General features: G+C 47.4%; 1 protein-coding gene across 1 annotated transcript in view; it reads right to left on the bottom strand.

Annotated features, from left to right (window-relative positions):
• LOC134944339 (aldehyde oxidase-like) overlaps window positions 1-22,899 on the bottom strand; it is a 145,370-nt gene that overhangs the window by 51,977 nt on the left and 70,494 nt on the right. The window contains exons 22-25 of the mRNA XM_063932921.1: window positions 21,890-22,023; window positions 8,433-8,520; window positions 8,171-8,257; window positions 7,080-7,271 (exon numbers count right to left, since the gene is read on the bottom strand). Coding sequence (XP_063788991.1) covers window positions 7,080-7,271; window positions 8,171-8,257; window positions 8,433-8,520; window positions 21,890-22,023 — 501 coding nt within the window. The remainder of the gene's footprint in view (window positions 1-7,079; window positions 7,272-8,170; window positions 8,258-8,432; window positions 8,521-21,889; window positions 22,024-22,899) is intronic.

The raw sequence follows: 22,899 nt of genomic DNA, 5'->3' as shown, positions 1-22,899 counted from the left end.
GATAAGTTACCTGAAACCGTTTCGGAAATTGAAACCGTTTGTCAGGTTGTTTCCAAGCCTCCTCTATCTGAGATTGGAGGGATTTGGGAATGGGAAACACTGCTGAACGCGGCTTCTGGGATTCGAACAAATCGAAATCCTCCGGCTCCCGTATTTCCTCGTCTTTAAAGCTTAGGATCTCTTTTACCGCGTCAATTAAGGAGTCTAGACCTGAGATTGCCGAGTCCTCTTCTGGAAAGTCGGCGTCTAGGTTAGGTTCAATTAACTCACCTTCCTCCGTATTAAGAAGAAAACTTCCTCTTCTGATTCTGGTATCATAGGGAGAGTTCTTTTAACAGCCTTGCGCACACTTGTTTCTGCGTGTGCGGGTGGCGTTAACCTGATGAGAAATTCCTCCATCGTCTTGGAGAATCCCGCAGCCCATTCTGATTGCTGCTTGCGCGATTCTGCCATCTCCATGGAGATTCTATTAGCAAGGTTGTCTTCCCATGCCTTAGCCAGAGCACTGCTCCCAGGTGGAGCGTCCTTGTCTAAGCAGGAGTCGCACACCCCGGAGCTGCCAACCCGCGTGCTCTTCTTGTTACATTTCGTACAAACATAACAGGTCTTGGAGGTCTTGGTTGCCTTAGACATGTTGTTTTGAAAACCCTGTACCAGGGTAGCCCACCGCGCTTTCACCATTTAAACTAGGAAAAGAAAGACTGGGAGATGACGGAAGCGAAGGTATTGGATCCGGCTGGAATTACCTGTCCTTTTCGTATATAAAAAGGAGCAGGCCAATCTCTTTACTTAATTAAACAAAAAAATTAAAATAAAAAAATAAAACACCAGCCGACTCGCAATCCTCACACCCCAACTGTAAAGCAGCTGCGATGTTAGAGTTGGTATTCGCTTGCTTCCGTGTATTTTCTGTAGGATCTTTGAAACAGAAGTCCCTTGAAAATATAAATTGTAAAGTTTGATTACTTTTCAGGAGATCCTCATATACTGTAAATATATTGTACACCAGCAGAGGGAGCTGTTACCTCACGATCCCACTGCTCTATTATACTATGCACTATGCAGGTAGTGCAGCAGCGAGAGCTAATTCTTTAATAAGCAACCTTCTCCTATGTACTTTACTGGGGGGAGGGGGAGGACCCATCCATTATCACATTCTGGCGCCATAATCATTAAATATGGCCCTCACTAAATGTTCTGTAATATTCTATGGTCTGTCCCATATATATGTCTATTACATCCAGTTTGTTTTAAGCGCTTGCTGCCTTGTTTGTTTTGGCCCCCTCCTGCTGCCCGCTGGCTGGCGCGCGCCGAGTCTGCTATCGGCGCTTGTGATTTCCCCGCTATTTGGCGCGCTCCGGACCCGCTGGCTGGCGTGCGCCTGGACAGTCCCGTAGCGGCGCCTGTGCTCCGCTTTGGCTGACCGATTTGTGTGCTGGCCGGTGCACGTCTGCTGTGTAGCGCGCCTCTCTGCCGTCGCTCCCTGCTCACAGGGAGGAAGGGCTGAGTCCCGCGCCGCACTCTGTCCCGCGCCCGCCGCTGTAGCTGCAAGAGGGGAGTCTATTAAGGAGGCAGCAGTGATATGAAATAAGGAATCCAAGAAAAGAAAACAAAGAAAAAAAAATTACATGAAGTATCCTAGCCTAAGCTATTTCTTTCTTCAACCAGTACTCACTGTTAGGAAGACTTGGAGGATCTCCTGTGGAGAGAGGCAGGTCCCTTCAATAGGGATCTTTGTCTCTCCAATATATATGTAGCTTTGTCTCCCTTTTATTAGGTGGACGCAGCACACTCTGTTAGTTTTTAGTCAGGAGCTCAGTGCTCCATGTGCTGTACCTCCAGCACAATTTTTCAAACTGAGGGAGGAGGGATGTGAAGGGGGAGGAGCCGGTTGTGCAGACAATGCTAATTTTAGATTGTGCCACACCTCCGGTTCAAGGCTTCACACCCCTGCTGTATAAGACTCCAGTGTCCCCTAGTGGATGAAAGAGAAAATCCAAAACCACATTCAAATCCCAGGGTGCCATTGGTGGCACAAAGGGAGGCTATATGTGAAGCACTCCTTGCAAGAATGTCTGAACCTCTGGCAACATAGCCAACTTCTTTTGGAAAAAAACAGCGAGGGCTGAAATCTGGACCTTAAGGGAGCCCAGACGTAAGCCCATATCCACACCAGTCTGCATCAAACGTAAGAAACGTCCCATGCTGAATTCCGTAGGAGGATATGAGTGCTCCTCGCACAAAGAGACATATCGTTTCCACATATGATGATAGTGTTTTGTTCCACAGGCTTTCTGGGCTGAACCATAGTAGCAATAACCTTTTTGGAAAGGCCTTTGTGAGCTAGGATGTTATATTTCTTTCCACCCAGAGGAGTATCCTTGACACCTTTCGCATGCAGGCTCTGATTTTTGTCCCTCCTTGTCGATTGATATAAGCCACGACTGTGGCGTTGGCTGACTGAACCTGAACAGCTTGATCCCGGAGCAGAGGAGAGGCCTGAAGCAGAGCGTTGTGGATCACTCGAAGTTCCAGAATGTTGATCAGAAGTAGGGCTTCGTGGGCTGACCACCTGCCCTGGAACTGAGCCCCATTAGGTGACAGCCCCCCAATCCCCTCAGAATCGCATCTGTCATGAAGAGGATCCAATCCTGAATCCCGAAACTCTGACCTTCCAGCAGGTTTGAAGACTGTAGCCACCACAGGAGGGAAATCCTGGCCTAAGGTGATAACCGTATAATCCGATGCATCTGTAGGTGTGATCCAGACCACTTGCTTGGAGATCCAATTGAAATGTTCTGACATGGAACCTTCCATACTGGATCGCCTCTTATGAGGCTACCATCTTTCCCAACAATCGTATGCAAAGATGGATGGATATCCGAGTCGGCCATAGGACCGCTCTGACCATTTCCTGAAGCATCCTTACTTTGTTCTCTGGGAGGAATTTCTGAGATACTATGTCCAGAAACATTTCCAGGAACAGTAGCCGCTGAGTATGCTCCAGGTGGGACTTCTGCAAATTGAGAATCCACCCATGTTGTGACAGAAGCTGAATAGTGCGGTCTATACTGAGCAATAGAAGCTCCCAGGATCTCGCTTTTATCAAGAGATCGTCCAGGTAAGAGACGATGTTTACCCCCTGGACCCTGAGCTGGAACATCATTTCCGCTATTACCTTCGTGAACACCCTCGGAGCTGTGGACAGTCCGAAGGGTAGCGCCTGGAACTGGTAGTGATCGTTCAGCAGGGCGAACCGCAGGTAAGCCAGGTGAGGCGGCCAAATTGGAATATGGAGATAAGCGTCCTTTATATCCAGGGAGATCATGAACTACTGTTCTTCCAGACCAGCAATCACTGCTTGCATGGATTCCGATTTTGAACTTGAAAACCTTTAGGTAAGGGTTCAAGGATTTTAGATTCAAAATGGGCCTTACCGAACCGTCCGGTTTCGGTACCACAAACAGGTTGGAGTAGTAACCCTTTCCCTGTTGTTGTAGTGGCACTGGCACAATGACTTGGGACTGGACCAACTTTTGGATGGCCTGTTTCAGCGTAACTCGTGAATCCTCCAAAACTGGTAAGCTTGAGTTGAAAAATCGTTGGGGAGGAGCACCGTCAAACTCCAGCTTGTAGCCCTGAGAAATGAGGTCTCTTTACCCAGGCATCCTGGCAGGAGCTTTCCCAGACTCGGCTGAAGTGATGCAGTCGAGCTCCCACCTCGAGGTCCCCTCGGGGTGGGGAGGCACCGTCATGCTGAGGCCTTAGTGTAAGCTGAACTGGTACTTTGTTCCTGAGAACCTGTGGCGGATGGTTTTCTTGTCCTACCTCTGGTGAATCTCGCCGCGGTGGAAGCACCTCTGGCTCTTGATCTGACCCTGGCAGATCGAAAGGACTGAGTAGGTGGCCCTGGGTAGGAACGCCTAGCCGGCGGGGCCCCAGTGGGGAGGAATGTGGATTTTCCTGCAGTAACCTTGGATATCCACGTATCCAACGCAACCCCGAAGAGCCAATCCCCTGAAAAAGGAAGAGACTCTACACTGCGCTTGGACTCTGCATCCGCTATCCAGTGACGCAGATACAACGTTCTGCACGCCAACACTTCCATAGCAGTGGTCCTAGCATTAATATTGCCTATCTCCTTGAGAGAGTCACACAGGACGCGTGCAGTGTCTTGAATGTGTTTTAGAAGAGTCACCGTAGTGACCAGGCACATATCCCCCGAGTGGCCCTCTTGAAATTGAGTAGCCCACGTATGAATGGCATGCATCATCCAGCAACTCGCTATGACCGGTCTTTGTGATATACCAGCCGCTGTGTAAATAGACTTCAGTGTAGTCTCTATTTTCCTATCCCCAGGGTCCTTTATGGTAAAGGAGCCCAGAGCTGGTAGTACCGCCTTTTTAGATAGGCAAGAGACTGATATGTCAACGGCCGGGGGTTCTTCCCAGATTTTCCTGCCTTTAGGAGCAAATGGGAAAGTGCGCAAAAATCATTTTGTCACTTGGTATTTCTTATCTGGATTTTTCCAGGCTAACTTAAACAGCTCATACAGTTCTGCAGAATCAGGGAAAGTGACACTGGGTTTGTTCTGTGTTAAGAAAAACAACTGCTGTGCTGTAGTGTCCTCTAGAGGGATTTTTAACACGTCCCGTATAGCAAGTATGAGGGGCTCAATACCCTGTGCAGAAGGGGAATCCCCAGTAACAGGATCCAATTCCTCCCCCTCCTCCTGATCTCATCAGATTTTGAGAGTAAAGCAGGTAACCCGATGTTTTAGTGGCCCTGATCTAGAGAGGGGGGGCCGTTGAATATCTGCCCTTGCAGCTAGGTCCGCAACAGCCCACTGCAGTTATTGAGTCTTTTGAGTATTAGCAATGAGCTGAGATGATATATCTGACATCATGGATTTTATGGCACCTAGCCAGGAAGGCTCTTGACCCCCCCCCCCCCCTTCCACCCCCCCAAGCCCCCTCACTGAGTTGTGAGGACTAGCTGCATTGTTCACATGATATGGAATCAAATGAGTGGGAGAGAGTCTGGTGTGACATACACTACATAATTGGTGTTTTACCATCACACCCATGCTAAGCAGCCCCATAGGCAAACGCAGGGGGGATTTCTGGTTGCCCAGAAACCCCCTCCTCTTGGCAAGTGGCTCAAATTATGACAACAATAGCAATGGTATATAATATGATTACTAGAGCTACTGCCACATCATGCTGTTTAAGGAACAGAGCAGAGCTGCTGCACATGCCCAGTGGTAGCAACTTCTTCTACCAAATTTGCTGTGTGTGGATCTGAGCCCTCAATCAGTGCACTGGACCAGAGAGTAGCTACCAGGAAGAAGAGGCAGGAGCCTTACTATGAGGTGGGAGAATGTTTGCATAGAAAGTGCAGTACTGGTTCTATTATATTTGTGTATTTATTTATTATAGTATGTTTAACCTCTTCCTGATTACTTATCTTATTTATATTATTTAAATATGTTTGATGCAGCATACACTATAGACCATATTGTGTTAAATATTAATACTGTATTCCATGTTCCGCCAAGTGGGAGATTGTGGATTGCATTTGGAAACCCCCCTCTAGAAATCCTGCGTTTGCCACTGAGCCCCAGTGAGACTACAAGCTGTTTTATCACGGTGTAACACCTGAGTTTTTGTCCTTTTCAGGACACAGATTGTGTACAATAACAGCTCTCCCCCTTTGCTACACCCCTGTACAAGTTTTCCTGAATGTCCTGAGTGTCTGGAGGACCTGTGTCTGTGTGCCTGCTGCTGCAGCTGTAAGCAGAGGAAGGTGCCAAAACGCTGCTGGTCCCGCTCTGAAGGAAGCTCCGCCCCCTGTAATGGCGCCGGAGCTATGTAGATTTTTATACTGGCAATGTCTCCGACAGAGTGTAAAACTAAGTAAAGATACCTATTTTCACTACCGCTGGCCAATGTACGCAGGGGGCTATAGCGGATCCCCCCAGGTAAGGTTCCGTATATGCCGCCCCTGCGTTTGCGCCGCACCAAGAACCGGGGGACCTCACTAGCGGGGCCCCCGGTTTGTACTCACCACTCCTCACCTTCAGGCATCTGTTAGGGCTGTACGGCTTGCTGCGATTGCGACGGCTAAGGCGCAGTGCCCCGCTGTACAACAACCTCTCAGGATGGTGGTCATGCAGCGGGGAAGCGGCTCTGATGCCTGAAGAGACCGGTAACCGTACCCTTCCTCCTAACTCCCATGGTGCAGGTATACTGCTGCCCAAACAGCATACCGAAAATAATAATGTTTTAAAAGAAAATGAAGAAACCTCTCTGGAGCTCCAAAGTGTGCATCCTCTCCTGAGGACACATTTTTCTAAACTAAACTGCCTGTGGGACGTGGCATAGAGGGGAGGAGCCAGCATACCCAGTTGAAGAAATTTAAAGTGCACCGGCTCCTTTGGACCCTGTCTATACCCCATCTCACTAAGTGAACCCCAGTATCCATTTTGGATGCTAGAGAAACAAACATGACCTTAAGACTGCTACCAGCTGACGAAATCCCTAATAAAGACCCAGTCCTTGGCTTAACAGATTCAGTCTAGCAGAAGACTCCATTAAAGACCTCATGCCTGTTTTAGATCATCCCTTTACCATGATTGTCTAGGACTTGTAGGCATAAGTAAACAGTCATACACCAGAGAGGCAAGAGAGACCCTACTAACGCCTGCAATGGGAGAATTTTGTGTTCCAGTAAGAACACTCCTTAGCTGTATGATGTTAAATATAAGTCGCAGAAAGATCACCTGCTTAACTAGGCTGCTGTCTTTTGGGGGCTTTTGTTTTGGTGGTTGATGGGTCATCGTGAGGTCTAGGCTAACATCTGTGTTTGGGCCTGTACTAGGTATGAGGAGCCTGCCTAGATATACAGGTCATCCAAAATTATGAATGACGCCTCTTTGTTTCTTAAGACAGGTACAGTACCATTTCTGCCATGTGTTTTCTAACCAACACCACCGGATAAGTAACTGGGCTGTTCATAGATTAAGTTACACACACATGGTTCTGAACAGCTTACACCACCTCTAATTACATGCCACTAACCTTCTCAGGTGGCAGCCCGGTCTTAACAGCGACTTCACTCATCCATGTTTCAGTCACAAATCCAGACTGTGGGTACCCGAAGCCTCGGAAGGCGGTGTTTGATGGTAGGTTGGTCTTGCAGGCAGTTCCTTTGACTCTCAGGTTAGGTATTTTGTAGGCATTGTCCATATTAATTAAGCCAATCTCTACCACCTGGAAAATAGCATAAGAACACCAATTACTTCTGAAACTCGTTATTGTATTAGGGGCCTGATCCATAGCAGTACCCTAATGTCACAATAGAGGCTATTTTTTGACTCAGAGGATCTGTGAAAATATGGCAACGTAACAGCTGGCGGGAATTGAATAGAGACACCCACTTTGTACCTTGACAGTTGCCTGCAACCGTGTACACACTCACAGCATGAATGCAGTTCTACTGGGGGAGACTATGGTCACTCAGAATGGCTGCCGCAACTGATACACGTTTCCTGCGATCACAGTTAGTGGCTGATAGCACCTCAAAAACAGTCCCGACTCACACGGTCACTCCCTGTTACCTCCCACAAGATGTCCGCTCCCTGTGACTTGCGAGTAATCCTCACTGCGACTGTAATTGGAATTCAATTGCCACATGCGCATACCATCAATAATCGTTCGACTGCGGGAACATCGTTATAGGACGCAACTATGAACCAGGCCCTGGGTGTATGAGATGTACGGGGCTAGATTTACCAAGCAGCAGCTTTTGCACCCTGTCAAATCCTGATGATTTTGACTCCGGAATTTCAAACGGCAATAATATTAAATGCAAAACATTTTATCCCCGTACCAGGGCGATAATGGGTCCTAGGTAGACCTCCTCCCCCTTCACCCTGCACATGTGGCAACATGATATCACAAGGAGAGGGCTTGCCCAGCTAGAACCAGGAAACTGAGCCTGTGGCGCGTCATAAGGACACGTGGTTCTCTAGGAGATCTGCAGACTGCAGGAGGCCTTGTCAGGCCCAGGGTGGTGGTACTGCTCTCCTGCCTCTAGTTATGGCCCTTCTGAAGAAACAAAATAAAATAACAATGGAAAAGTGTGAGAATCACCGCATACAGGAACTTACAAGGACCGAGTCATCAGAAGTAGATCCGGCGTTATTGTAGTAAGACACATCCAAGGCAGTAACACGACCATCATTCATAAAGCCCACCTGAAAAGATTGATTCCACATTTTATTATTGATCTTTGTAAGTTAGAGTGTTTCCATCAGTATAAGCAAATGGCCGCACTCTGCTGAAAACATTCTGCGGTCAGTAATGACAAAATGCCAAGCCCCATCCTTGGGCATTAGAATTTCGATAAATTATTATTCGCCCTCTACTTACTTTATATTTACCGAGGTATGGATGACGTCCTCCTGTGACTAACATGTCATCACCGCGCTCCAGAACGCAGCGAACCGCCCGCTTTGTCCTGAAAACAAAATGAATGTCACTAAAACAGCAGTAACAATAAAAACTCTGGTGGCCGTGTACGCAGCCCCAGCGGAGGTCACTTTAACAGGGAACGGTATCAAATGTAATTGTAGAGCAGACTGAACTTAGAGGTATATTTACTGAAGTGCGGGTTTACAGAAGTGGAGATGTTGCCCATAGCAACCAATCGGTTTCTACATATTGGGGGTCATTCCGAGTTGTTCGCTCGTTGCCAATTTTCGCAACGGAGCGATTAAGGCAAAAATGCGCATGGTTCGCAGTGCGCATGCGGTTAGTAGTTTAGCTTAGTAGATTTACTCACGTCCGAACAAATATTTTTCATCGTTGAAGTGATCGGAGTGTGATTGACAGGAAGTGGGTGTTTCTGGGCGGGAACTGGCCATTTTCTGGGAGTGTGCGGAAAAATGCAGGCGTGCCAGAATAAAACGCGGGAGTGTCTGGAGAAACGGGGGAGTGGCTGGCCGAACGCTGGGCGTGTGTGTGATGTCAAACCAGGAACGAAACTGACTGAACTGATCGCTATTTGTGAGTAAGTCTCGAGCTACTCAGAAACTGCTAAGAAATTTATTTTCGCAATTCTGCTAATCTTTCGTTCGCAATTCTGCTAAGCTAAGATTCACTCCCAGAGGGCGGCGGCTTAGCGTGTGCAATGCTGCTAAAAGCAGCTAGCGAGCGAACAACTCGGAATCACCCCCATTGTCTTCTAGAAGGTGCTGGATAAATGACAAGTGGAATCTGATTGGTTGCTATGGGCAACATCTCCACTTCTGTTACCTGCACTTTAGTAAATATACCCCCTAGAGCTAACATTGGACCTGATTCACAAAGTTCCGACATATATGGAAATCTCCGCCGACTCAGAACTGGTGCCTCATTTAACCATTTTGCAGAGCGGTGGTGGCTGTGAGCCCTTTCACACAGCAGAGAACATACTTAAAAATGCAACTAATGCCCCGTTCCGTGGGGGTCATTCAGATCTGATCCCTGGGCTGCGTTTTTTGCAGTCCTGCGATCAGATAGTTGCCGCCTACAGGGGGAGTGTATTTTCGCCGTGCAAGTGTGTGATCGCATGTGTAGATGAGCTGATAAAAATCAGTGTGTGCAGTCTCTGCGTAGCCCAGGACTTACTCCTTCAGTGCAATTGAATCCTGCTGATCATGGCCGGAGCGGACGTCAGACACCCTCCCTGGAAACGCTGGAGCCTTCCTGCGTTTTTCCGGACACTCCCTGAAAGCGGTCAGTTGCCACCCACAAATGGCCTCTTCCTGTTAATCACCTTGCGAACGCCCGTGCAAACGGATTTTTCGCACCATCCCGTCGCTGTCCGCCGATGCCTGTTGTTGCTGTCCAAAGCATCTGTGCATTGTGGTACATCTGTGCTGTTCTGATCTGATCGCCCGCTGTGCGAAAATGCACAGCAGCAATCAGATCTAAATGACCCCCTGTATCACTCACTGCCCTGCAAATCCCAGGAGCTCCTGCGCTGTACCTGGCAAAATATTCGCTCCTCTCCCATCAGTCAATGCACTTTGACAGAAATCTAAAGGTGCCCACACATTGAGCGATTCACAAACGATGCAATATCGTTTGCGATTTCCCTTGAACTCCCCTGGGAGCTCCCTGGCAGTCCCTGACTGACGATTTTGTAAAAAATTTGTTCTTTTAACAAACGATTTATCGTACGATCTCAATCGTTTTACATCGTTAGATCGTTAACGACTTATCGTTTGATACAAACACTGCTAAATTATCTTATAGATTTCTTAAAAATGTAAATAATAATAATGTACAGGAAATGTCATTCAAATGACACAGATCGTACGATACATCGTAATTGCAAAAAGGAAATGAACTGCATCCAATTCACTAAAGACATTGCCAGATCTTGACTGCAGCAGGTAAGATCAGAGGATACATCATATGAGCTGCGGGGACACGCATCGGATCGTTATCGTTTGAGGAGAGAATACGATTTGCATTTTTGTGAACGATATATCGTTACAATTTATCATTTTCGTCCAAATTGCCTGCGCATGTGTCCAAGTCGCAGTGCGCACTGCGCATATGCCCTCGTGGTTACTGCACTGAGACACAGACAGAAACGGCCTGACTTTCAGTGGAGAGGTAGCAGGAAAGGTGGTCGCAGGCGTGTCATGGTCAGCGTCTATGTCTAAATAAGCAGTTGTGGCCATATTCAGACTGCCGTAGGGCTGCTGTAATTTAGTGTACAATCATGCAACCGATGGTGCATCTAAGCAGGCCTATTTTAATAGCATTGTAGGCCCTGGGCAAAGCAATACACCGGGGCCCCTACACATCTAGTCACAGGAACCAATTAATAAAAAATCCTAACATGCCCCTACTGCAGTCCTGCACCACCTCTCCCCATGCTTCCATACAGTAAATGGCTGTCAGCACTTTGATTGGCTGGAGCTTTCCACCATTCACCAATCAGCATTCTGACAGACACTCACTGTCTGACTGCGGGCTGGGAAGCAGGTAGAGAATTCTGCCTGGCTGCTCTGATTTTGTGACCACCACCCGCTCGGAGGCCCCCAGAATTGTGTGGCCCTGGGCAGCTGCCTAGTGTGCCTCTATATTTAGATGACCCTGCATTAAGTATGTGCCACAACAGATGCATGTTGGCGTCTCAGTAGGCTGAGTATCAGTCATGGCATTTACAGAAAGACGCAGATGTTGTTTCGGAAAAAGACCCTGTCACGGCCACAGTTGTGTGCAGCTCTGAATCAGGCCCTCTGAGGATTTTGCACTTCAGCCATTTTGTTCTATGTAAAAGACCTTTAGAGAATGTTGTTTAACACCATTAGTCCCGGGCCCAGGGCACACAATAGCTGACCGAGCAATTTATCTTTGGACTGTAAAAGCAAAGCAGGATCTGGAAGAAGCCTGCACAGGGACAACATGACAACCACATACAAAGCACGCTGTACTAAATTCACACACAGAGCATCACAATTGGGAGACGGAAATGTTATCCACTGTCTTAATGTGAGAGATGCTAGAGAGTATGTGAACCCTCCAGGATTTTCTGAATTTTTGCAAGAATGTGTCCTTAAATGTGAGCAGATCTTTATCTACACTAGAGATGAGCGGGTTCGGTTTCTCTGAATCCGAACCCGCACGAACTTCATGTTTTTTTTCACGGGTCCGAGCGACTCGGATCTTCCCGCCTTGCTCGGTTAACCCGAGCGCGCCCGAACGTCATCATGACGCTGTCGGATTCTCGCGAGGCTCGGATTCTATCGCGAGACTCGGATTCTATATAAGGAGCCGCGCGTCGCCGCCATTTTCACACGTGCATTGAGATTGATAGGGAGAGGACGTGGCTGGCGTCCTCTCCATTTAGATTAGGGTTGAGAGAGAGAGAGAGAGATTGACCTGAGGCTGTGATACTGTAGAAGAGAGTGCAGAGTTTAGTGACTGACGACCACAGTGACCACCAGACAGTGCAGTTGTTTGTTTTATTTAATATATCCGTTCTCTGCCTGAAAAAAACGATACACACAGTGACTCAGTCACATACCATATCTGTGTGCACTGCTCAGCCCAGTGTGCTGCATCAATGTATATATATATCTGACTGTGCTCAGCTCACACAGCTTATAATTGTGGGGGAGACTGGGGAGCACTGCAGTGCCAGTTATAGGTTATAGCAGGAGCCAGGAGTACATAATATTATATTAAAATTAAACAGTGCACACTTTTGCTGCAGGAGTGCCACTGCCAGTGTGACTAGTGACCAGTGACCTGACCACCAGTATATATAATATTAGTAGTATACTATCTCTTTATCAACCAGTCTATATTAGCAGCAGACACAGTACAGTGCGGTAGTTCACGGCTGTGGCTACCTCTGTGTCGGCACTCGGCAGCCCGTCCATAATTGTATATACCACCTAACCGTGGTTTTTTTTTCTTTCTTTATAGTCATACTAGTTACGAGTATACTATCTCTTTATCAACCAGTCTATATATTAGCAGCAGACACAGTACAGTGCGGTAGTTCACGGCTGTGGCTACCTCTGTGTCGGCACTCGGCAGCCCGTCCATAATTGTATATACCACCTAACCGTGGTTTTTTTTTCTTTCTTTATACATACATACTAGTTACGAGTATACTATCTCTTTATCAACCAGTCTATATTAGCAGCAGACACAGTACAGTGCGGTAGTTTACGGCTGTGGCTACCTCTGTGTCGGCACTCGGCAGCCCGTCCATAATTGTATATACCACCTAACCGTGGTTTTTTTTTCTTTCTTTATACATACATACTAGTTACGAGTATACTATCTCTTTATCAACCAGTCTATATATTAGCAGCAGACACAGTACAGTGCGGTAGTTCACGGCTGTGGCTACCTCTGTGTCGGCACTCGGCAGCCCGTCCATAATTGTATATACCACCTAACCGTGGTTTTTTTTTCTTTCTTTATACATACATACTAGTTACGAGTATACTATCTCTTTATCAACCAGTCTATATATTAGCAGCAGACACAGTACAGTGCGGTAGTTCACGGCTGTGGCTACCTCTGTGTCGGCACTCGGCAGCCCGTCCATAATTGTATACTAGTATCCAATCCATCCATCTCCATTGTTTACCTGAGGTGCCTTTTAGTTGTGCCTATTAAAATATGGAGAACAAAAATGTTGAGGTTCCAAAATTAGGGAAAGATCAAGATCCACTTCCACCTCGTGCTGAAGCTGCTGCCACTAGTCATGGCCGAGACGATGAAATGCCAGCAACGTCGTCTGCCAAGGCCGATGCCCAATGTCATAGTACAGAGCATGTCAAATCCAAAACACCAAATATCAGTAAAAAAAGGACTCCAAAACCTAAAATAAAATTGTCGGAGGAGAAGCGTAAACTTGCCAATATGCCATTTACCACACGGAGTGGCAAGGAACGGCTGAGGCCCTGGCCTATGTTCATGGCTAGTGGTTCAGCTTCACATGAGGATGGAAGCACTCAGCCTCTCGCTAGAAAAATGAAAAGACTAAAGCTGGCAAAAGCAGTAGCACCGCAAAGAACTGTGCGTTCTTCGAAATCCCAAATCCACAAGGAGAGTCCGACTCCAATTGTGTCGGTTGCGATGCCTGACCTTCCCAACACTGGACGTGAAGAGCATGCGCCTTCCACCATTTGCACGCCCCCTGCAAGTGATGGAAGGAGCACCCGCAGTCCAGTTCCTGATAGTCAGATTGAAGATGTCAGTGTTGAAGTACACCAGGATGAGGAGGATATGGGTGTTGCTGGCGCTGGGGAGGAAATTGACCAGGAGGATTCTGATGGTGAGGTGGTTTGTTTAAGTCAGGCACCCGGGGAGACACCTGTTGTCCGTGGTAGGAATATGGCCGTTGACATGCCTGGTGAAAATACCAAAAAAATCAGCTCTTCGGTGTGGAAGTATTTCACCAGAAATGCGGACAACAGGTGTCAAGCCGTGTGTTCCCTTTGTCAAGCTGTAATAAGTAGGGGTAAGGACGTTAACCACCTCGGAACATCCTCCCTTATACGTCACCTGCAGCGCATTCATAATAAGTCAGTGACAAGTTCAAAAACTTTGGGTGACAGCGGAAGCAGTCCACTGACCAGTAAATCCCTTCCTCTTGTAACCAAGCTCACGCAAACCACCCCACCAACTCCCTCAGTGTCAATTTCCTCCTTCCCCAGGAATGCCAATAGTCCTGCAGGCAATGTCACTGGCAATTCTGACGAGTCCTCTCCTGCCTGGGATTTCTCCGATGCATCCTTGCGTGTAACGCCTACTGCTGCTGGCGCTGCTGTTGTTGCTGCTGGGAGTCGATGGTCATCCCAGAGGGGAAGTCGTAAGCCCACTTGTACTACTTCCAGTAAGCAATTGACTGTTCAACAGTCCTTTGCGAGGAAGATGAAATATCACAGCAGTCATCCTGCTGCAAAGCGGATAACTGAGGCCTTGACAACTATGTTGGTGTTAGACGTGCGTCCGGTATCCGCCGTTAGTTCACAGGGAACTAGACAATTTATTGAGGCAGTGTGCCCCCGTTACCAAATACCATCTAGGTTCCACTTCTCTAGGCAGGCGATACCGAGAATGTACACGGACGTCAGAAAAAGACTCACCAGTGTCCTAAAAAATGCAGTTGTACCCAATGTCCACTTAACCACGGACATGTGGAGCAGGGCAGGGTCAGGACTATATGACTGTGACAGCCCACTGGGTAGATGTATGGACTCCCGCCGCAAGAACAGCAGCGGCGGCACCAGTAGCAGCATCTCGCAAACGCCAACTCTTTCCTAGGCAGGCTACGCTTTGTATCACCGGTTTCCAGAATACGCACACAGCTGAAAACCTCTTACGGCAACTGAGGAAGATCATCGCGGAATGGCTTACCCCAATTGGACTCTCCTGTGGATTTGTGGCATCGGACAACGCCAGCAATATTGTGTGTGCATTAAATATGGGCAAATTCCAGCACGTCCCATGTTTTGCACATACCTTGAATTTGGTGGTGCAGAATTTTTTAAAAAACGACAGGGGCGTGCAAGAGATGCTGTCGGTGGCCAGAAGAATTGCGGGACACTTTCGGCGTACAGGCACCACGTACAGAAGACTGGAGCACCACCAAAAACTACTGAACCTGCCCTGCCATCATCTGAAGCAAGAAGTGGTAACGAGGTGGAATTCAACCCTCTATATGCTTCAGAGGTTGGAGGAGCAGCAAAAGGCCATTCAAGCCTATACAATTGAGCACGATATAGTAGGTGGAATGCACCTGTCTCAAGCGCAGTGGAGAATGATTTCAACGTTGTGCAAGGTTCTGATGCCCTTTGAACTTGCCACACGTGAAGTCAGTTCAGACACTGCCAGCCTGAGTCAGGTCATTCCCCTCATCAGGCTTTTGCAGAAGAAGCTGGAGACATTGAAGGAGGAGCTAACACGGAGCGATTCCGCTAGGCATGTGGGACTTGTGGATGGAGCCCTTAATTCGCTTAACAAGGATTCACGGGTGGTCAATCTGTTGAAATCAGAGCACTACATTTTGGCCACCGTGCTCGATCCTAGATTTAAAGCCTACCTTGGATCTCTCTTTCCGGCAGACACAAGTCTGCTGGGGTTGAAAGACCTGCTGGTGACAAAATTGTCAAGTCAAGCGGAACGCGACCTGTCAACATCTCCTCCTTCACATTCTCCCGCAACTGGGGGTGCGAGGAAAAGGCTCAGAATTCCGAGCCCACCCGCTGGCGGTGATGCAGGGCAGTCTGGAGCGACTGCTGAAGCTGACATCTGGTCCGGACTGAAGGACCTGACAACGATTACGGACATGTCGTCTACTGTCACTGCATATGATTCTCTCAACATTGATAGAATGGTGGAGGATTATATGAGTGACCGCATCCAAGTAGGCACGTCACACAGTCCGTACTTATACTGGCAGGAAAAAGAGGCAATTTGGAGGCCCTTGCACAAACTGGCTTTATTCTACCTAAGTTGCCCTCCCACAAGTGTGTACTCCGAAAGAGTGTTTAGTGCCGCCGCTCACCTTGTCAGCAATCGGCGTACGAGGTTACATCCAGAAAATGTGGAGAAGATGATGTTCATTAAAATGAATTATAATCAATTCCTCCGCGGAGACATTGACCAGCAGCAATTGCCTCCACAAAGTACACAGGGAGCTGAGATGGTGGATTCCAGTGGGGACGAATTGATAATCTGTGAGGAGGGGGATGTACACGGTGATATATCGGAGGGTGATGATGAGGTGGACATCTTGCCTCTGTAGAGCCAGTTTGTGCAAGGAGAGATTAATTGCTTCTTTTTTGGGGGGGGGTCCAAACCAACCCGTCATATCAGTCACAGTCGTGTGGCAGACCCTGTCACTGAAATGATGGGTTGGTTAAAGTGTGCATGTCCTGTTTTGTTTATACAACATAAGGGTGGGTGGGAGGGCCCAAGGACAATTCCATCTTGCACCTCTTTTTTCTTTTCTTTTTCTTTGCGTCATGTGCTGTTTGGGGAGGGTTTTTTGGAAGGGACATCCTGCGTGACACTGCAGTGCCACTCCTAGATGGGCCCGGTGTTTGTGTCGGCCACTAGGGTCGCTTATCTTACTCACACAGCTACCTCATTGCGCCTCTTTTTTTCTTTGCGTCATGTGCTGTTTGGGGAGGGTTTTTTGGAAGGGACATCCTGCGTGACACTGCAGTGACACTCCTAGATGGGCCCGGTGTTTGTGTCGGCCACTAGGGTCGCTTATCTTACTCACACAGCTACCTCATTGCGCCTCTTTTTTTCTTTGCGTCATGTGCTGTTTGGGGAGGGTTTTTTGGAAGGGACATCCTGCGTGACACTGCAGTGCCACTCCTAGATGGGCCCGGTGTTTGTGTCGGCCACTAGGGTCGCTAATCTTACTCACACAGCTACCTCATTGCGCCTCTTTTTTTCTTTGCGTCATGTGCTGTTTGGGGAGGGTTTTTTGGAAGGGCCATCCTGCGTGACACTGCAGTGCCACTCCTAGATGGGCCCGGTGTTTGTGTCGGCCACTAGGGTCGCTTATCTTACTCACACAGCGACCTCGGTGCAAATTTTAGGACTAAAAATAATATTGTGAGGTGTGAGGTATTCAGAATAGACTGAAAATGAGTGGAAATTATGGTTTTTGAGGTTAATAATACTTTGGGATCAAAATGACCGCCAAATTCTATGATTTAAGCTGTTTTTTAGGTTTTTTGGAAAAAAACACCCGAATCCAAAACACACCCGAATCCGACAAAAAAAATTCGGTGAGGTTTTGACAAAACGCGGTCGAACCCAAAACACGGCCGCGGAACCGAACCCAAAACCAAAACACAAAACCCGAAAAATTTCCGGCGCTCATCTCTAATCTACACTATGTTATATAATACTAGATAGGGAGGGCCCAATAACCGAAACAAAATTAATAAAAAAAAGGATATTCTTTTCCAATTATTGATAAAAATTATCCAAATTTGTTTTTGTTTTTCTTTAAATTATGCAAATCTCCTTAATCCCGTAACGAGTATGACCATCTTGAGCATCCATGGTTTTCATCAGGCGTTTACGGTAACTGTTGTCTAGCCGCGCACACCATTTTTGGACTGACGTGTCTTTAGAGTCATTGTCTTGCTGCAAGACTGAAGTTCCGCTGAACTTCACTAGGTGGGTGAATTCTCCTGCAAAATTTTCTGGAACATTACATAATTCATAGTTCTATTAATGATAGCAAGCCATCTTGGCAAATACCCGGAGGTTCACCACACTGCAAATGACACAATCCAGTACCTCACCATGGGGCAGATGTATTAAGCCTGGAGAAGGTATAATGGGCCCTACACACTGGCAGATAAAACAGAACGATATGAACGTTCTCATTCACAAATGAACGAGAACTCGTTCATATTGTTCTGTGTGTAGGCACCAACGATTAACGATGCGCGGCCCCGCGCTCGTTAATCATTGGTGCCCCGTCGCTTATGCATGCAAGTCAATATGGACGAGATTGTCCATATTAGCGTGCAGTGCCATGGAGCCGGGTGACGGGGGGAGTGAAGAACCCCCCCCCCCCGCCGCCGGGTCGCCCGTCCGCCATATCCGCCGTTGGGCAGCTCGGCGGCGGATCGGTATGTGTGTAGGGCCCATAAGAAAGTGATAAAGCTGTGATAAGTTCAAGGTGATAAACGCACCAGCCAATCAGCTCCAATCTGTAAATTAATAGTTAGGAGCTGATAGGTTGGTGCGTTTATCACCTTGCACTTATCACTGGTTTATCACTTCCTTATGCCTTCTCCAGGTTAATACATCTGCCCCATCCTTGTCCCAGTCACTTCAATGTGCAGTCCTGGCTGCTGGGCCACAGTCTTTCCTCATCTTCTCAGGTGGTAGGGACTGGGCTCAATGTGATCAGACTTAAGACAAGGTCCACAGAGACTTCTTGAATCAATTTACAGCGAAACTTTTGCCACCCTGTGACCACCCCGGAGCTGTAACTCTGCATCTCACACTGTATTTTTAAACCCCTTCTCACGTTCCCATGGTGGTGGCTTAGATGAGCTTTTGCTTTGCCCACACTCCCACATGGGAATAGGTGATCCCTTGCCAGGTGTGTCCCCAGATCTTCCCTAGTTCTCAGCTCACCATAATGCACCCTGCAGTGTGTGGCTCCAGCATGTCTGCTGAAGCAGGATTCAACTCAGTGCAACATCTGCTGCCTACATATAGAAGTAGTGGCTAAGAGCATATTACACTACTAGGAGTATATAAACAAAAGGTATGTTAACACATTAGTAGCAGAGTGTGCTACCCCACATGGTAACAAGAATGAACATAAAATACTGTACAAACATACATACAATACATGGTTAACAGAACATAATAAAAGCAATGTTAAATACAGTCTGGAGAATATAGGGTGCCCAACAGCCTAAACCTCTGTTTTCAATGTCCTGTAACCACCAGGTCAGTCAAATTAGTGGATTGGTGAAAACTTTAGTAATCATTTTGTGCCTGATAACTCTTTTTCTGAGGTCCTGTGTGGTAAAGATCAGACTTTGGTAGTGAACATTCTGGTTTAAGTTTTTAAATAAGGCAGGGCCGCCCAAACTCACCTGACTGTCATCTGATTCATCAATACTCCTGAATCTAATTATCTCTTAACCGGACTGATCATCTTAGAGCATGGGTCTTCAACCTGCAGCCCTCCAGCTGCTGTGGAACTACACATCTCAGCATGCCCTGCCACAGTTATGCTATTAAGGCATGTTAAAACTGAGGCAAGGCATGCTGGGATGTGTAGTTTTACAACAGCTGGAGGGCCGCAGGTTGAAGACTCATGTCTTACTCTTATAGGCCCTACACACTGGACGTTTTTCTGAAAGATATGAACGATCTCGTTCATAAATGAACGAGAACTCGTTCATATCTTTCAGTGTGGAGACTCCAGCGATGAACGATGCGCGGCCCCGCGCTCGTTCATCGCTGGTCTCCCGTCGGCTGTGCATGCAGGCCAATATGGACGATCTCGTCCATATTTGCCTGCACTTCAATGCAGCCGCGTGACGGGGGGAGTGAAGAAACTTCACTCCCCCCGTCACTGCCCCCCCGCCGCCGGGTCGCTCGTCGGCCGTATCGGCCGTCGGGCACCTCGGCGGCGCATCGAGATATGTGTAGGGCCCCTTAGTGCAACATTTTCTGACAATGACATTTTATGTTGGATCATTTTGACAAATAAATAAAAAATTATATTCTTATGTGTGTTTTATGATTTACTTTGTTAACTGTTTCTGTTTTTACGACTTAGGGGGAAATTTAGATCTGATCGCAGCAGCCAATTGGTTAGCTAATGGGCAAAACCATGTGCACTGCATGTGGGGCAGATGTAACATGTGCAGAGAGAGTTAAGGGGGGTACACACGGAGAGATCCGTACTTAAAATCTAAGCAATCTTGCTAGATTGCTTAGATTTTAAGCACGGATCTGCCGTGTGTATGCCCTCCAGCGATAGGGCCGCGCATCGCTATCGCCGATGCTAGATTGAGCTGCATGCAGGCTCAATCTAGCGGGTCGCTCACTTCGCCGTTGTGTGAAGTGAACGGCCCCTCGTCGGCTTTCCCCCTCGCTCAGCACATCGCGCTGTGCTGAGCGGGACGAGAGATGTGTGCTGAGCGGTCTGTGTTAAGATCGCTCAGCACACATCTCTCCCGTGAGTACCCCCCTTTAGATTTGGGTGGGTTATATTGTTTCTGTGCAGGGTAAATACTGGCTGCTTTTATTTTTACACTGCAATTTAGATTTCAGTTTTGAGAGTTTGAAATCAAACTCTCTCTGCACATGTTACATCTGCCCCACCTGCACTGCACATGGTTTTGCCCATTAGCTAACAATTTTGCTGCTGCGATCAGGTCTGAATTAGGCCCTTAGGAGCCTATTCAGCACGGATTGCAGATTCTGCTAAACAGCATAATCTGCAATCGCTTCTGTAGCATGCTGGGGGCCGCCCAGCCATACTTGCCTACTTTGAAAAAGCATTTCAGGGAGATTGTGAAAGTAACACCTATCAGCGCGGACGTGTACTGCTACATCTGAGAGGCGTGTCATAAACATGACTGACATCCAAATGTAAATGAGCCCCAAAGTTAGTAAGATCTACTTGTTGAAGAAAAAACACTGATATTTTCCAGGATTTGTTTGTGTATTGTGTTTTACAAGAGGTTCCATATACTGTGGCCACAAGAAACCTTATTTAAAATGCATGTAGCCATAGGGATCATTGGCCCTCATTCCGAGTTGTTCGCTCGCTAGCTGCTTTTAGCAGCAATGCACACGCTAGGCCGCCGCCCTCTGGGAGTGTATCTTAGCTTAGCAGAATTGCGAACGAAAGGTTAGCAGAACTGCTACTAAATAATTTGCTGCAGTTTCTGAGTAGCTCCAGACCTTCTCCTAGACTGCGATCACCTCAGTCCGTTTAGTTCCTGGTTTGACGTCACAAACACGCCCTGCGTTAGGCCAGCCATTCCCCCGTTTCTCCGGCCACTCCTGCGTTTTTGCTTGGCACGCCTGCGTTTTTTAGCACACTCCCTGAAAACGCTGATTTCCGCCCAGAAACACCCACTTCCTGTCAATCATACTACGATCACTCGAGCGACTGAAAAACGTAGCTCGAGCTTGGGTAAAACTACAAAGTTTTGTGTGAAAGTACTTAGCGCATGCGCGCTGCGTACCATGCGCATATGCAGAATTGCCGTTTTTTCACTTGATCGCTGCGCTGCGAAAATAGGCAGCGAGCGAACAACTCGGAATGACCACCATTGTGCTTTATAACCAATGCAGGGAAATGGCGCTGATGAGCCCATTTGAATGTGTGCATCTCTGATTTCTCTTTTTCCCCAAGAATGTAACAGCTGCATAATGGGGGTCAGGTGTAATCAGGGCGATTGCTGGTCTATTCAGGGAGTCAGGGAGATTGTTACTATTTCAGGGAGTCTCCCGCAGAATGTGGGAGGGAAGGCAACTATGCAAGGCTGCCCAGCATGCTAACGCCCACCTCGCAGCTGCGATGCAATCGGATTGCGGTCGCAGTAATTGTGAACAACCCCCTGCAGCCGCAGCGTGGCTGCGTATTTTTCCCAAAGGTTCACAAACTTTCTGCACCACAGTGTGTAAGAAATAGGCAACACTGTGGCACACTTCTTTATGCAAAAATTTGAAACAAAAACAAGACATTAAATAATTTACACACTAAACACACTCAAAAACTCTCAAAACAAAAAAACACTGGTTTATATGACTGTACAAACACGTACACACAGGTCACGGACACCTACTTTTTTGCAGCCACTGCCGTGATTGCTGCGAGATAACCGACTTTTGTTGCTTTTCCTCCAAAAGCCCCTCCAATTCTCTTCACGTGACATGCAACCCGGTTGGAGGGAACATTCAGCACGGTACACACAAGGTCCTGAGAAGTAAAGCAATGTCCTGGGTTATCTGAGAGTAACAAGATATGTGAGCATTACAGGTGGAGCCTAGCTCATCTTGGTTTCTCTTCTGCACCTAGGTACACCAAGGTTTATTAGCATAAGACTTTCGTCTATTGTTCTCAGCTGCAATACAATACAGAGAGAACAATATAGCAGGGGATTAAATCTGACTGCCCTGGCTCAATTAATCCTATTAAAGGGATAGATGAGGAGGTTCTCCATCCAGTGCATAAAGGGCCCACCGAGGGAATGCAGTGGTAGGGGCCCATACTTAGGGGTGTGGTCAGTCTCTAGAGGGGTGTGGCTAGTCCCCACAGATGCTTGTCTAATCATCTGTGTATAGTCTAAGCCTCTTGACAAATATACATAGTAAATACTGCTAGTGCATGCATAATAATGTACCAGATTAACAACAGCAATGTACTGTAGAGAATGCACCATATTCCTTTGCAGTATAAGGTAACATATGTATAATGTAGAATTTTTGCAGTCTAGAACCTGAGGTGGGCCTCCTGGCAGTGGGGCCCACCGGTGGTTTCCCCTGTGGCCCAGTCCAAGCCTGGCTCCATCTGTACTTCTGCAGCGCAAGTGATCTTGCGTAGCTGGTGGTAGGAAACAACGGGGACAGATTTATCAAACATTCTAAACAGAAGAGAAGTACACAAGTAGATAAGTTGCCCATAGCAACAGCTTCTCTCTATCATTCTATAAATGTACTTGACAACTGCTAGGTAGAAGCTACGGGCAACTTCTCTACTGTTCCATATCTCTACTCTTTAGGCTGAATATATTTCCCCCAAGTTCTCTGTAAGGGAAGGAGTGGTATATTTACCAAGGAGAAATACCCACCCCTG

This window comes from Pseudophryne corroboree, chromosome 7 (genome assembly GCF_028390025.1).
Source record: "Pseudophryne corroboree isolate aPseCor3 chromosome 7, aPseCor3.hap2, whole genome shotgun sequence".
NCBI lineage: Eukaryota > Metazoa > Chordata > Amphibia > Anura > Myobatrachidae > Pseudophryne > Pseudophryne corroboree.
Note: the sequence above shows the minus strand (reverse complement) of the source record. Positions and strands in the feature narration are given on the sequence as shown.